At 32.9% G+C, this 15,870-nt stretch overlaps 1 protein-coding gene across 1 annotated transcript; it reads right to left on the bottom strand.

The window, feature by feature from the left end:
- Nucleotides 1-7,355: 7,355 nt before the first annotated feature.
- On the bottom strand, nt 7,356-9,835 carry LOC122592943 (polygalacturonase At1g48100). Its single transcript, XM_043765277.1, has 6 exons — nt 9,364-9,835; nt 8,878-9,045; nt 8,732-8,776; nt 8,426-8,633; nt 8,243-8,324; nt 7,356-8,135 (listed from the first exon to the last, which is right to left on the bottom strand). The coding sequence occupies exons 1-6, from the start codon at nt 9,778-9,780 to the stop codon at nt 7,625-7,627; spliced, it is 1,431 nt and encodes a 476-aa protein (XP_043621212.1). The 5' UTR covers nt 9,781-9,835; the 3' UTR covers nt 7,356-7,624.
- Between the last annotated feature and the right edge of the window lie 6,035 nt (nt 9,836-15,870).

The raw sequence follows: 15,870 nt of genomic DNA, 5'->3' as shown, positions 1-15,870 counted from the left end.
GGCATAGAGCTTCAGAAATATTTTGCTTATATGCTTAAGTTTATATATACTTTTTATTTATGCGTAATTACATTGGACTATTGGAGTATATATATTTTTTTAACGACAGTGATAATTGGACTTAGCGGCACACTTCTTCATCGTCTAGTAAAGATCGACCACGTCATCAGCACAGTCAATCTGAGGGCATGACTGGAGTCCACAAGCCCGGCCCAGGCTATGGGTGGGCTGGGCAACAGCCCGTAGCTGCATAATATTAGGGGGCAGAATTTGTTAGGGTCAATCAAACCAAATCTAAACCTGTTTCGAGATCTCCAACCGTTATTAAACTTCGAATGACAACTATCACTAAAAAATGTTAATAGTAAATGAAGTATGTTATATCTAGTTATATGGCGTGCTAAAAAAACGAAAATAGAACTTAAGATGGTGTTTTAATAGGGGTGTTCGTGGCTTGGTCTTTACACGGTTAAACCGTAAACTGAACCGTTTAAAAAACTGAAAAAAACCAAACCGTTTTTGAATTAGGTTTTGGGTTTTGTTTGTAGCTGAAACCAAATTATATATTTGGTTTGTGGTTTGGTTATGGATTTATGATAATGAATTTGGTTAAACCGGAAAAACCGAATAACTTATATTCCTTTTATGTATTATCAAAAATATTTAATAAATATATTTTCTTTTGTATGGATAGTTATTAATGTATTTTTTACTTTTGTTTTCTATTTGTTTATTATGTTGATTTCTTCTGAAATTAAAATAATTCAATTGACAAACAATGTAAGACTTGATAAATATTTTTTAATAAGGATAACAAATAAGAGTTCAGATGTTTCAGTTATGTTACTTACTTATCCATATTGTACTTGAAGTTTAAATTTACTATTTCGGTGAAAATTGAAATTATTTTGGTTGAAACACAACCTAGACAAACAAAAATTGTGAATTTGTGTTTTTCATATTTGGTTTTTTCGGTTTTAAACCGAAACCAAACCAAAATCTAATTTGGTTTTTGGTTTGGTTTTTTTATTTTGAATTAGGTTTTGGTTTTGAAAAACAAAAACCGAAAAACCCAAACCAAATAGACCGAATAACCGAAAACCGAACCGATGAACACCCTTATGTTTTAATGGAGTTTTGTGAAATGGGTTTTTTTGGGGAAGAGAAACAGTACACTTCTTTTCCTTTTTTAATTTATTTTCCTAAAACCCCTTATTAAAATCAAAGAATACTATACTAGTCCCTGAATAATATGTGGGTCTTTTGTCATACTCCCTAGAAACTATGCAGCTATTTAAAAAGCCCATATTTGATATTTCCAATATTTAGGCAAGATGATTTTATTTTACGTTTGTAATTTTGTATTTTTACTAATTGTCTATTAAATAAAGGTTTTGATACAATAAATCGTTTGAGTGTTGTCGATATTGTATTACATTTTTTATTAATTGTGACTACAAAGTTTAGATACTTAATAAAAAGTAATACATATTTTGCTTTTATTAGGACTATTAATCACGATAAAATATTTTGTTTTTGATAAAAAAAAAAAAAAACCAGTTACAAAATATAATGAGTTAAAAAAACTGAATGTGTTTGAAATTTGAATGCATTGTAAGTAGGTTTTTTAGGTAATATACCAAGTATTACAACATACAATCATTAATGTTTTTCTTTCAATATGCACATAAAATGAAATTTTAAACTTGGAGTTAGTTTTTTAACTTGTAAGTTTGTTGGATCTTATGTATAAATTACTGGCATATAAATGAGCCCCTAGCTTAGCATAAGCTCTTAAATTGTTCTCTTATAAAATTTGGTAGGGGTAAATTCCGGCTAATTCGCCCTTAGCATCCAATAACTCTGGACCGGCCCTGGGAATCTACTGCCATTCTGGTGAAAACTAGCTAAATTCTAGAGAAAACTCCATGCCTCACCTCATTGTCAAGTACATCCCAATATGCTTTTCAAAAGTTTCGAACCCGTAACCAACATTTGACTGAAAAACATAAGAGACATTAAATGTCCAGTTGTACTAAATCTCAATTTTAATTAATTTCCAATTTAACTACATGAATTGAATGCATGCATGTTTTTCTTCTATTATCACACACTATCTTATGTTAATATACACAAAAAAACATCCACACACACATGCACTTATACATATGTAGAGGCACACATGATGACATACACACATTTTACAATTATTATACTGCCAGATGCCGAAGATGTTTTTGAAAACAATATTTTTAACATCAAATAAAATGTACGAGTATGACTGTATTCTAATGTTTACGTCCTATTTCCCGCATGATAAACGCCTAATCCGTACTACTTTAAGATATGAAAACGGACATGTTTTGTGAATGTTAATAGACGATTAGGGCGTTTTTATGTTTGTTTAAGTGTTTCAGGTCTTTTGTGACAAATTGAAGTTGAATGGATCATAAACAAGTCAAGCAAAGTCAAGAAGTGTCAAGGCAAAAATCTGAAAAATTGTCATTTCTGGAGGGCAGTCTCAGACGCCCAGGAGGCAGTCTGGGACGGCCATAGCTGTACAATAATTCCGAATTTTAGGGCTTTTATTATTTTTTAGTTTATATCCATCCTAGTCACGAACCGGAAAGTTACCAATTCATGTTTTCACATACCTGGGTAGTTTTCTAGCACACACAACACCCCAATTTCATCATCAAATCACAATTCCATGGAGATTCAAGCCCTAATTGAAGAATCAATGATGCTATCAATGATGAAGATTATAGACTAATTCTCTTTTGATCATTCTCATGTGAATAATTATGTAAGACAATTGTATTTAATCTTTCTTATGTTCAAGTTGGATTAGATGTTTAATTCTTAATTATGTTTTAACATCTAATGTTGTTTGGATTGTTTGAATGATTACTAGTTTATGATTTAGATGAATTCCATCTATCTTTTGATTTCAAATTCTTGTTAATCAATTATTATTGGAAAAATCTCTTTATGAACTTGTAATTTTGTTAATGAATAGAAAATCTAGTTGTGTCAATTCCCCGGTTTTCGTTATCTTGAATCATCACAACCGATAATTTAGTTCTTAACGTTCATTCAATCCAAGCTTATAACGAATCATGTCTATATGATTTCCAACGAACATAAGTTAGGTTATACTTTTGAAAACATAATTTGAAGCATGAGAATGATCCCTTTTATTTAATTGCATTATTGTGTTAAGTTTATAATCAGTTTTAGTTTTTAATCAAATCAAATCAACAATCAATCGGTTTTAAGTTTATGTCTAGTTTAATCAACTTTGTGAACTTGTTTAACACTTTCTCTTGATTCCCTGTGGATACGATACTCGACTTACCATACTAGTTATAGGTATTTAGTTTATATATTTGATCGGTCCAACGACATCGATCACCGCACACCCACATCAAACAGTTAAATCAACTACAATGATACTCTTACTTATCTTAATTAAAAACATTTCACATTTGAACCATAATGTAATATACGAGCATAGTTGCCCACGTGTTGCAGCGGCTAGAAGGTGAGGACAATATAGAGGGAGGCGGTGGTGGAGATCGAGGGAGGCGGTGAAGAAAGATAGAGGGCGACGCGGAGGGTGATAGCAGGTTGATGAGAGCGTGTAATGATTAGAAAGAATGGAGGAAAAAAGGATATATAAGAGTTTTATGTTTAAGTAGAAGTGTAAGGGGTATTATGAGAATGCTGAAAAAAGTGCTTAATTTTCTAAAATAGATGTCCAATATATTTTATAAGGGAGTATTGATATTGATAAGTAATATATATCTTTTATATTAAAATTGACTACTTTCCAAATATGTTTATTGAAGAGTGACACACTGACACGTACGCTAGTTTGATTGATTGATTGATTTTTTTTTTAATCTTACACACTTAATTACTAATCAATAAATAGTTTGAAGCAATATGTTGGTATATATGTATGTTCTTAGAGGACTATTCTTGCAATTAGTGGATAGATAATTTGTAACCTAGTCTATACGCCGTTATAAAATAAAATCTCCCCCCCCCTTCCTTAATTTTGAAAACCTGAAATGACATATTTACCTTCCATCTTAATACATCTTTATTTCTATTTTATAGACTGTGACTAAAACGCCCTTAAAAAAATTTAATCTCTATTTTTTCTTCACGCAGAAACACATTGGAAAACCCTAACTCAAAATTCGTACCCTGCCTCCCCTTTTTCATGTCTCACGCAACATTTCATCACACAAGCGACCGTAATGAAAATACATTAATAACCACATCATCACCGTCACCGCTATCGCTGCTACATTGCACGAACACCAATCTAGTCCTATAAATATGCTAGATGTATTGTTTTTATCTTTGAGATCAATGAATATAATTCTTTAATTTTTTTACAATATTAAGTAATTATAATATTCATTAGTAAAACTTAATGATCAACAAAAGATATTAAATGGACAAATCTAATACTATTGATATCAAATGGACAAAAAACTTACCCGTTTCTTTATGTCTCTCGCATTAATATGATGCAATTAATTATATAGGAGCACTAAATGTGAGTAAGTTATACTTCTTTTAGACGAAAAAGATTGTGAGATTAATATTTGACTAAATCAATAATTATGGTGAAGTGCTTGATAGGGTACGTTTTATTAATTGTTACTTGGTATATTAAAAAATGAAAGGGTTTGCTAAATACAGCTTTTAGGGCTGTGTTTAAGGTGCATAAATTGTTTGTACATTTACCATGAAAATCAGGGACAAACTTTTAATATGGAAGGTATAAGTTTTTTTATGCACGTTAAGGGCTGTATTTAGCATTTCCCAAAATGGAAGCCATGTCTGCCAAAACATGAGTGACATATTCGTTAAACGTTCCTTTCACTTATAATAACACCGGTTTTACTTTCAAAATAAATTTACGAAAAGATCCTCCTACAAGAATTTCACTATCATGCAACAAAAATGGCACAATTTGTATTTCTTCAAGTCTTCAAACTCTCAAATATAGTGTCAAGCATTTTCAAAATATAATAATTGAATCATGTATTTGAACTACCGTACGTAATGTCTTGCATTTTACTTGTTATGTGAACGTACTACTCAACTTTGATCTAAGACTAAAGGGAGTGGACCAAAAATTGGCCGACCCTCGCCCTCTCTCGCCCGAAGTCGCCCCCCACACCACCCCCCCACACCACTCGCCGACTTCGCTTTTGCCCGACGCACAAAGCTCGCCCCTTTGTGCTACGGAGTCGGCCAAAGTTGCCCCCCACACCACCCCTTGCCCGACTTCTCCTAAATCCACGTATTTTTACCTTTTTTACATATAACACCCCCTACCCCACATGCCACATGGCACAAGTCGCCCACCCCTTAAAAACCCACCCATTTCCACCTTTTTTGAGGGGCAACTCTTTTTATCCCACATGCCACATGGCACAAGTCGCCCCCTCCTTCCCCCGACACCACTCCTCTTAGTCTAACTTGCATATAACGTAGTTAACCTATCTTAACTTGTTTGGTGTGTGTGTGTCCTTCTAGAACTTGGTGACAAAGGTAGCTTGCTGCTGTTGATGGATCGAAGTGTCTAAAGTGGAAGAGAAGTTTATAGAAGATGGAATTGATTAGTGATAATTTATCTAGTGCTAATGGGTTGGAATATATGGCCCGAAGGACTAACCCTCTCTTGGGCCAAAACTAATTGATGGGCGTGGGCCTAAGGTTTTGGAAAAGATGACAACTTCCACAACGGTCTCTAATAACGTTTGCCGAAAGATAGTGTGACACACATCTCCCAAAATGTGACCATGCATATAATCTAATACTCATTTTGCATCATTTCATATTGGCGAGATTAATTTTCTTGGTTAAGATCAGAATTTTATCCAGTTGGAGTTGGTGGACTTAGCCCAATGCCCATGGTATTTGGTCTTTTTTTTTATTGGCATCTAATGATTGAAGTTTGATAATGAATAACTCTAAATACTAGATATATGCTCGTATGACGCGACGGTAGTGGCTGTGGTGTGGTGGCAGCAGTATGTATAATTAATTGATGTAAAAAGGAGTAATGTGATTTATTTTTAAAGGTTGAGTGAGGTAAAGTGTAAATAGCTTTATTAAAAATATTATAAGTATATTATATGAATATATTTAAATTAATGTTGGGTTATTGATTTCTTAGTTGTACAAAGAGAGGGATAAATGATTTATAATATAATATAATATAGAGATAATATAGATAATGATAATACCAATGATTATAATGTGTTTAAATCATTTTACTACAAAAACGTTTTCCCCTTTTGGTTTGATTCTATATCTTTAGGTTGTTAAATATACTCGTAACTTTTTTATTTTAAAAAAAGGTCATGAACAATGGTCATTATTTTATGGGCAGATGGGATGTATTAGTTAGACAGGATCACCTTTCAGCTGCACCCCTAATTTACGCCTTTCAGATGGGATGGTCAAATTTTATTTTTATTTTGAATCTCTTTTAGTTAGAGTTGCTCAGTTCCATTCTCATCCTGCAGTGGAGAAAACGATTGACCAGCTAGCCGGAGCCACTACAACCATGAGGGCCATGACCCTGGTTACCCGCTGCCCGGGTGAGTTTTTCCCTATAGACTTTACACTATGTTGTTGAGTTCCATTTTAAAAGAAAAGAATTGAAATGATGAGATTAGAAAAGAAAAAGATATAATCCTTCCAAATCATGTCAAATATGGGAGGAAGAATTTTAAAACAAAAACAACTAAAAAATCCTTTCAAATCATATCACTTCCTATCATTAAAAAAAAAACTCAAAAACTCAATTCACACAAAAATCATTTTGATTCATTTCTTTTCCTACCTAAAAAAAACTTAAGAACATAGTGTTATAGTTTGAGTTTTAGGGGTTTTTCATTGAGTGGTTTAAATTAGGTATCTGTTCTGCTAGGGGCTTCCGATTAAGATAACATATCACGACAAATTCATTGCCTTCAGAAAAAAACCAAAAAAGTAGATCATATGTTGCAAAAAGAAAAAGGTTTGGATGCGCTGCCAATGGCATGCCATCCAATTGGAATTATGTGACTTTCGAATCTGATTTTCAAGGAAATATGGACAAGAATTAAATGTCAAGTACTCCTTTGCTAAATCCCTCCTTACTTCTTTCTCAGTAGATACGCAAACAACAACCTTTACACTTGATTTTCTATCTCTTTGTTTCGGTCGAAATACTTTTTAATAGCGTAATTCCCCAAACCGAATAATGGATAAGAAATGTGATACTTGTAACAAAGTGCCCGTTACAATCTTTTCATAAGTGATTGGTACAACATCCAAAAGAGATACAATAATGATAATATATTTATATAGATATAGATCTTAATTAAGAGAGCTGGAATATAATGGTAGGGAAAATCGATACCTAACCTCATCTCGCAATAAGGCTAACAAACAAACACCTTAAAAGGATGGGCGGGACCTAATTAACAAGCTAGCTAGATTCACACAGCATTACTATTACTATAATTATTATTTGGTTCTATACAGTATTTAACTCTATAGATGAGCAGGTCTAAGCTAATTAAAATCCCCAGAATGATGAAGAAATTCAGGCGCCGCTGCATCCGTATACGAATTTATCTGATACGGATTGCGGCATACCATCTTGTAAACAATCAATTGGAGGTATGGTGAGAGTCTCTTGTACCCCATAAGCATTCCAACAAAACGGATCGTCCACCAATACCCCTTCAAACGGCAACAGCTCAACCTCGGACATTGTTATGTTGGTGCAAGCAACCGTGTCGCTGCAAGCAAAATGTATCGGAGGGCTACGAACGTCGTATGTCCCTTTTATGTTCCTAAAACTTATGTCTCTAACATACACGGCCGAGGTCTGGTTTACACAGTTCTTATTAGCGCAGTAGTACTGGTCTATGATAGCGCAGTTCCTCACGTTTTCCATCTGGATGTTCTCAAAAGCTATCCCTGTTACCGACCCAGCCCCGCCCTGCCACGTCTTGATCCTTACCCCGTTGTCTGAGTCGTGTATGATTACGTTCTTTACGGTGATGTTAGAAACACATGCTTGTGAGTTGTGTACCCCTAGGCTTCCAATGCTGCAAAAGAGTAATTCTTTAACAACCACTAAAGGACAAAAATCGACTAATAATAAATTTCATTCGGAATCACGAGTTGCCATAGATGTTGATTAAAAGTCACACACCTGATCCCATGACTAGGCCCACAAGTCACACCCTCTATATCGACGTTTACGCAACCTGGGCCAATTGAGATGCAATCATCTCCTGGTTGATAGGAGGTAAGAGTTATTATCCCTCCATCTAATTGATGGTTAACATGATAATTATCAGACATAAATACTGTATATAATGGAAGAAAGTAGTACCGTTGGCTATCATGGAATTGTAGATGCCAACAGATTTAGTGTTCTCAATATGGATTCCGTCGGTGTTAGGGCTGAGTTTAGGAGATGAAATGGAGACTTTATCAATGAGTACCCCTTCACATCCGTCAAATTTCACATGGAACATTGGACTGTTTTGGATCCTTAGTCCCCTCAATGCCAAATTTGAGCTCATAAAGAACCGAATTAACTGACAACATGCACAAAGTTTTGTATTAATACACAACACATAAACCAACAATATATATATATATATTTTTTTAATTAGTTCTTGTAATTGCTACTCACTGTAGGGCTGTCACATGGGCCAGGCAAAGTTGAGCCATTGGGACCCTGAAATCACAAGAATCCTTTAAGTTGGTTAAGTTTATAGCACAACAAGATCCTGAAAGCCTTTTCTTTTCCCACATGAATGACTATAAATAAATAAATACCCGGTGAGGCTTGCAGGGGAGCTCCCACCAGTCTTGCCCATTGCCGTCAATGGTACCGCTTCCAGTCAAACTCATATTATCAAGCTTATAGAATACTATCCATTGCTTGTTGCTATCTTTCTTTGGCCAACAATCTGGTCCTGCAGGTGGTGTTAACACCCCATCCACCTTTTTTCACACACAACAACAAAACCCAATTTCAGCAATTGCTTAATAATTGCGTATAAATTAACTTCGCTACATACATATAAATATAGGGCAAGGTTCATATGAGTACCATTCACATATGAACATAAGGAATATTGAGTATAACTTGATCTGTTCATATGTGAACCAATATGTTCACATATAGCATTCACATATGAGCATCAAGTTATAATTCAAAAGTTCTCATGGTTCTTCCAATTCAAATGGTTCTCGCACGAACTTTATATATATGTATATATATTTGTGTATGAAAGAAATGATATATAGTGAAGTAGTTACTTGAAAGACAAGTCCTGGTTTGCAAGGTCCAGAGAAAATTGTGGAAGTGATCATGAAAGTGCAGCCAGAGGGTACCAAAACAGTGCCTGACTCAACTGCACAAGCTTCCTTCCAAGCAGCCACAAAAGCAGCTGTGTCATCAGTAGAACCATCTCCAATGGCACCATAATCCTTCACATTGAAAACACATGATGATGATGATGAGTCTGTATCATCATCACCCGGGTCAGTTGGAGCTGAAACCGGGTCAGAAGGAACACTTGAAGAATTAGCTGGTGTAGCTGATGGAGAAGGAGAAGAAGAAGAGCCTCCTTTCTTTTGGTTCTTGTGATAATGATATCTTCCTTCCACATTCATGAACAAGATGAAAACGACCAACATAACAACAAAAATGTGTCGAAACGACATCTTTTTCATATATTAATGTAATACCAATAGAATTGGGAATTTATAGTTGTGAAGAAGAGAAGAATAAATGAAAGTAGAGGGTGTTAATAGTTAGGGAGGAATTAATGGTTAGTCACGGGCGGGATCTATATACAATTTTTATGGACCAGAAATTTTGAATGACCCCATTACATTTAAAATAAGAAAAATAAAAAAGCCCAATAAAACTAACAACCCAAAAGCATATTATTTTTACTAAAAAACAAAACATAAAAACTCACGGACCGCTTCAAAACAAAAACCGTCTAATATATTGCTTAGAATGCTTCCCTTTTCAGCTTTCCTATTCGATTCTTGATCAATTTGTAAGGGGTTTCATGATTTTGTTTATGTTATATAATATTGTATAATTGGATTTATGGGCGATGATTATTGTTAGTGACAATAAGAAAAAACAGAACCGGTCAGGAATTAAGTAATTAAAGAAGAAAGAATATGATATGAGTATGTGGTGTATCTGATGTGCACCATGCATGATCTGATTTAATGATACAAACTAGGCATATACTTTACTTGGTTATTATTATTTGAGTAAAGAGATAAGAAATAACATGAGTAAAATATTAATACGTGGTCACATATGAATGCAGAGTGAATTGTATACTTGCATTTTATATACTGAGAAGATTGTGAGTGGACAGTCAGTGAGCCTATATGGCTAATGGCTATAATTTAATTTGTTTTTCTTGTCTTCTATTTTCACATTCTAGATCAAATTTTTTTTATCTATTTATTTATTCTCTGTTTAGTGTATGATTACAATGTAAAGCTTAAATGTGTAAGTTATACATTTTAAGTATTTATACATATTATGTTTGTTTTAGGTACAAAGTTAAGATATTTATAAAAAAAAAACAAAACTGATAATACTTCGACTGATATTCCAAAGATAACAATTGTAGCTAAAGAAGAAACAATATTCATTAGAAAAGGTAACAAACCAATTGTATAAAGCATATGAAAGTTGATATAAATGCACTTCTTCAGAAAAACGACCAAGTATGGAATTCTATCAATTATTACTCTTCAATAGTATTACTATTAGCTTATTATGTTTTCATGTTTGCATTTGTGACCCGATCATTTCTAATTTTTTTTTTCTCCCTTGCCTCAACTAAGTCATTGTGACAATCTTTAACGACCCTCATGATTTGAAATCCTATATCTGTTCACTTAATATTGATTGTGACCGTATCTCCGGTGAAGGTGAACCATATATTCCGCCTGACCAGTGTAATGTTTAAAAGGTTAATGATTGTTAAGTGGGCCAATGTGAGACCAAAACAATAATTTATGGTTTGCAAGCAGGGAATGGTTAGTGTCGATTTACCATCTTTTATCTATATTTTAAGAAAAACAATCTTAGCTTTGTTTGTGATTTAGATCCCAATAAGACTTCTGGACAGTTAAAGTATGCATCATCCGTTTATGGAAGCAGAAGTATACACTTGATATGGTGTTGCTTCACGAGAAGGTAATATTAATGTTTTTCGAAATAAATAATCAGATTGTTGCTTTGTAGTAGTTTATTTAATGGGGTGGTTTTCTCTTTTTTACCTTTTTTTGTTGTATTTTCTCCACTGAAAGTATTCAGATTTTTTTATACGAATTTGGTGTTTGTTTATGACATTCTAGGTATTTGATTTGAATGAAACGGGGCTAACACGTCTAAACAAACATCAAGTTTGTACTTTTATCTTCTTTACAAAGTATGACTTAAAAGTTGGCTTTTGAGATAAAATATATATATATATATATATATAAATATAAGAGGAGGATTCCTTCAAGTTTCCCTAACTTGACTAGTCAAATTGGGAGGATCTTGACCTTTGGATAGAAATCAAGGGTCAAGATCATCCCAACTTGACTAGTCAAGTTAAGAAAACTTGAGGAAATCTCATTCCATAAATATATTAGGAGGTTGATCGCCTTTTCAATGTTTTTACCAAGTTTTGACGAAAATCAAAGGTCAATATCCAAACTTGATTTTTGAATTTTCACCTTTGTTTTTAATTTTGAAGTGCTTTATTGTACTTTCACCTTTTCTTTTAATATACTTTTTAAGTAATTTATGTCTCTTAAAAAACCAACACTTGATGAAACACATACTAGATGTTTGATACGCATACAAGGTGTAATAGCCTAAATAACCAAAAACCAACTTCAATATACGAAAATACCCAACTTTTTTTTTAATTCACCAAAAATACCCATAAAATCGTAAGACCGCAAGGAGGAGATGCGGATCGCAAGGACTCCTTGCGATTCTCAATCAAGCCTTGTGATCCGCAAGGAAGGCTTGCGATCCGCAAGCAATGCTTGCAATTTTGACTTTTTTGACTTATGGATAAGATTTTTTGTGAGATTTTCTTGACTTTTTACTTATGGATTAGTCAAAAAAAAGTCAAAATCACAGTGCTTGCGATCCTCAAGGAGTTCTTGCGATCTGCATCTCCTCCTTGCGGTCTTGCGATTTTATGAGTATTTTTAGTGAATTCGAAAAAAGTTGGGGTATTTTCGTATATTGAATATTGTTTTTGGTTAGTTAAGCTATTTTCTCTTACTGAAATGCATGAGTGGGTAACTTTATTTCATTTTTCATCATCTATCTATCGTATTAGGCTATTAGCAAGTTAAACCAAGGAATAAGATATTGTATGTGCAAGTTAACATTATTTCAGTGATGTCTTATAATTTTTTATATGCTTAATAGTACATTCCAAACGTAAGTGAGCCTTTTGTCATTTTAGCATGTTCTTCTGGTCAATATTAAGCTGAAGAATTTAAGGGAAAAAAAAAATACCTAATGAACTCATGGGTCATTTTATCAAATACAATGAAAAGTTATTAAGAAACTTTACCAATGAATCTGCTGTCACTTTATGCTTTAAGAAAAAAAAAAAAAGTAATGGGCTCATGGTCATACATGGTTTGCTATTTGGCTTTATGTTAGGGCTGCTATTTGGGACTTTGGGTTGATTTTTAGGCTTTCATTAAGCTGTTGTTAAGGCTGATGTGTGCTACCTTTTTATGCACAATTTACATGTTTTGTATCATGATATACGTATATTATATTAAATGGGTTGTATGCAAATTTGATCTTTTTTTGCATTTAAGCATAACAGCATAAGCATGAGATTATTAATTAGAAAATATGTTTACATTGGTTGACTTATAGGAAGTATCTTAGGAACATACTTTACATACAATAATGGTGGATTGGTGGTTGTGCTTTTTTTTTTCTTGAAATTCAGATTCATAGTTTCATTTTTTGTATATAGGCATATTATTTCTGCTCTTATATTATAAGCATGTTAATAAATATAGGCTGTGATGCACAATAATCAAACGACCTGGTATAATATGTAATTACGAATCAATGTAATGCAGGTCTATATAGAACATTAATTTGCTGGTAAAGCATTGAACGATGACCATGAAAAACCTGGTGAGAGGGGTGATGGAAAGGAAGCCAAAGGGTTGGTTTAGAGCTTTTCATGAGTTGTTTGTGGAGGAGGGTTTAAAGGATGATGTTTTCATCATTTAAAGAAAAGCAATTATTTTGATGAATTAGAAGTCGAAGAAGAGGCTAAAATTGTTGTTGAACAAATAGATTTGAATGAACGTTCAAATGTTCAATGCTTTTGATAAATGGGCGATCTTTTTTTCATATCGTAAATGTAGATGAGAATAGTCACCAATTATATATGTATTTATGATTTGGTTTCAACTAAACCTAGATAAATATATAATGATTTGTTGTTTAATAAGACTTGCTATGTAAATTCTCTATACGCAACCCGTGTTGGTATACATTGCAGTTATAATTTTTACGACTTCATCTTATATAAGTATTAAAAGATTGACAAATTTATTGACGAACAGAAGGTTTTAGTTTCAAAGTAGATTTAAGAAAACATACTCCAAGAACTTTTCACTATCATGCTACAAAAATGGCAGTATGGCACACTTGATAGTATTAATGTAATCATTATGGTGGATGATATATTTTTTGCATTTCGTCATGTCTTCAAACTCTCAAATTGTATATGTCTATTTTCAACCTATAATCTTAGATCATATATATCAACTACCGTACACAATTTCATTTTACTACTTGTTATATGAAATACTCAACTTTGATCTAGTTTAGCTAGTTGCTTATGTGATTTTCATTGAAGAAAACCAGCAAGACAGCAGTGAGATCGATGATGACAACAATGTTTTTAAAAACGATACTTTCTTTTAACCGGTTGAACCACATTAAGTAGTTAGCTTTTCGTAAAAGTTAAATCGTTACAATTTAATTTTGTCCAAGCCTGATCACTTGATATCCCTTTTTATCTTGCTGGCTAACCAATGTTCGAATGGTGAACTCCTCTTAGTCTATAACAAGGCTAATACAGTGCAATGCTTCTAGAGTAATAGTTCAAATTCCAAATAACAGGATCAAAGCTCTAGATAATAGATCGCCCAAGCAGGCTTCCTCTGTCCCAAACGGTCCTGAGAAGCAATTATCAAAGCGTTACAACTTACAGCCCAGCATGATATATATTATAAAACTCACAAGCGGCCCAAAATAGCATTGAATTATACAAAATCATCATATTAAACAAGAAAAATAATGGTATGTAAAGATTTTGCCATTAAAAAAATTTAACTTAATTTATTGATAGGTTGTCGCTGTGAAACTCGAGGCAAAGTGGCCTAACTGACTACTATCTTCCCTAGCGAATTACTCCACTTCGTAGTTAAAGTTGAATGACCCATCTTAGTTGCATTAATTAATGGGCTTAAGGCCCATTACACTATCACAAAAGCAAAAATTGGCATGGAGTTAACACTTAACAGTTAAGTGTCAACTTGAAAAACTGCCAGAATGGATTCAGACTTATGTTTCAAACGAAACTGCCATAAGCCTATAATGGATCAAAATTTGGATTCCGAACGTAGTGCCGTAGTGGTCAACTGGTCAATATATAACATATCTACTTATAAGTTGCTTAAGATTTTAATAAGAATAACTTGTAAATTTGTGAGATACGAAATTTAGGAACATCGAGAGAAGCTGTTGTATTTGTCTAATTTTTAAGAGGTGTTCGGCATTGTGTATTTAAAATGAATTTTGCGTATTGTGTTTTGAAAAAGCTTGAAGTACATGACCTTGTATGTTTGTCAAAAATCAAAATCCGTTTTCTCTTAATACCAAACCTTTTTTTTTTTGATTATTTGTATTTTGTAAGAACAATAATCGTATCTTTAAAATGTAATTTCAAACCCCTATAAGTCTCGTGGACACTTTTGTTTCCAATATAATATAATTTTTATAATTGAAGTTTGACCAAAATTTCAGTTTTTCTTTTATGTTGTTGGGCAATTGCCTGCCGAAGAAATTCAACGTTTACCAAGTCTAAGTGATCGAGCTGCTTTACTACTAACAAACATCAACTTCATGACACTTATTATTAGATGAAATTCAAATTCAAATCAAAGATAATTATTAGGTCTTACGCCGTTTTTTTATTTGCATTTATATTTAGCAGAATCAGAGACCATAGAGCATCATCATTTACATATTTGACCTCCGTCCAGCCCCAGATTGTTATTGGAGCATTACTGTATTAGTCTATCATATGTCACCTGCCGTCCAACCGCTTGCTAGTTTGTTACTTTGTTGTCAAACACTAAGGCCATATCAACCAATATAATACAAACAAATTAATGATTTACGTAACCTTTGATTATAACGTGTCTTTTTTTTTTTTTATATCTCTTTATATTAATTTACAAAATGATATTTTTAGAAATTTTTATGATAACTTTTACTTACTATATAATATACTGTATAATATATATATATATATATATATATATAATACATTTTGATAATACTTATATTTAGATTAACTTTCCTTGCTATTTAACTATGATCCTATTTTTTTTTGAAATAAAGTAATAAATTAAAATATCTTGTAAACTCTATATTTCAATAACTATTATTCCTATAATAAGTGGTGTTAAAAATCAAGAGATTGGATATAAGAAGAATGAAGTTGTATT

This window comes from Erigeron canadensis, chromosome 3 (assembly GCF_010389155.1).
Source record: "Erigeron canadensis isolate Cc75 chromosome 3, C_canadensis_v1, whole genome shotgun sequence".
Taxonomy (NCBI): Eukaryota; Viridiplantae; Streptophyta; class Magnoliopsida; order Asterales; family Asteraceae; genus Erigeron; species Erigeron canadensis.
Note: the sequence above shows the minus strand (reverse complement) of the source record. Positions and strands in the feature narration are given on the sequence as shown.

Coding starts and splice junctions, on each gene's coding strand:
- LOC122592943 (XM_043765277.1), bottom strand. CDS start 9,780: ATGAAAAAGATGTCGTTTCGACACATTTTTGTTGTTATGTTGGTCGTT. Junction 9,046..9,363: donor AACCAGGACTTGTCTTTCAA/GTAACTACTTCA, acceptor GTGTGAAAAAAG/GTGGATGGGGTGTTAACACC. Junction 8,136..8,242: donor GGGCCTAGTCATGGGATCAG/GTGTGTGACTTT, acceptor ACTCTTTTGCAG/CATTGGAAGCCTAGGGGTAC.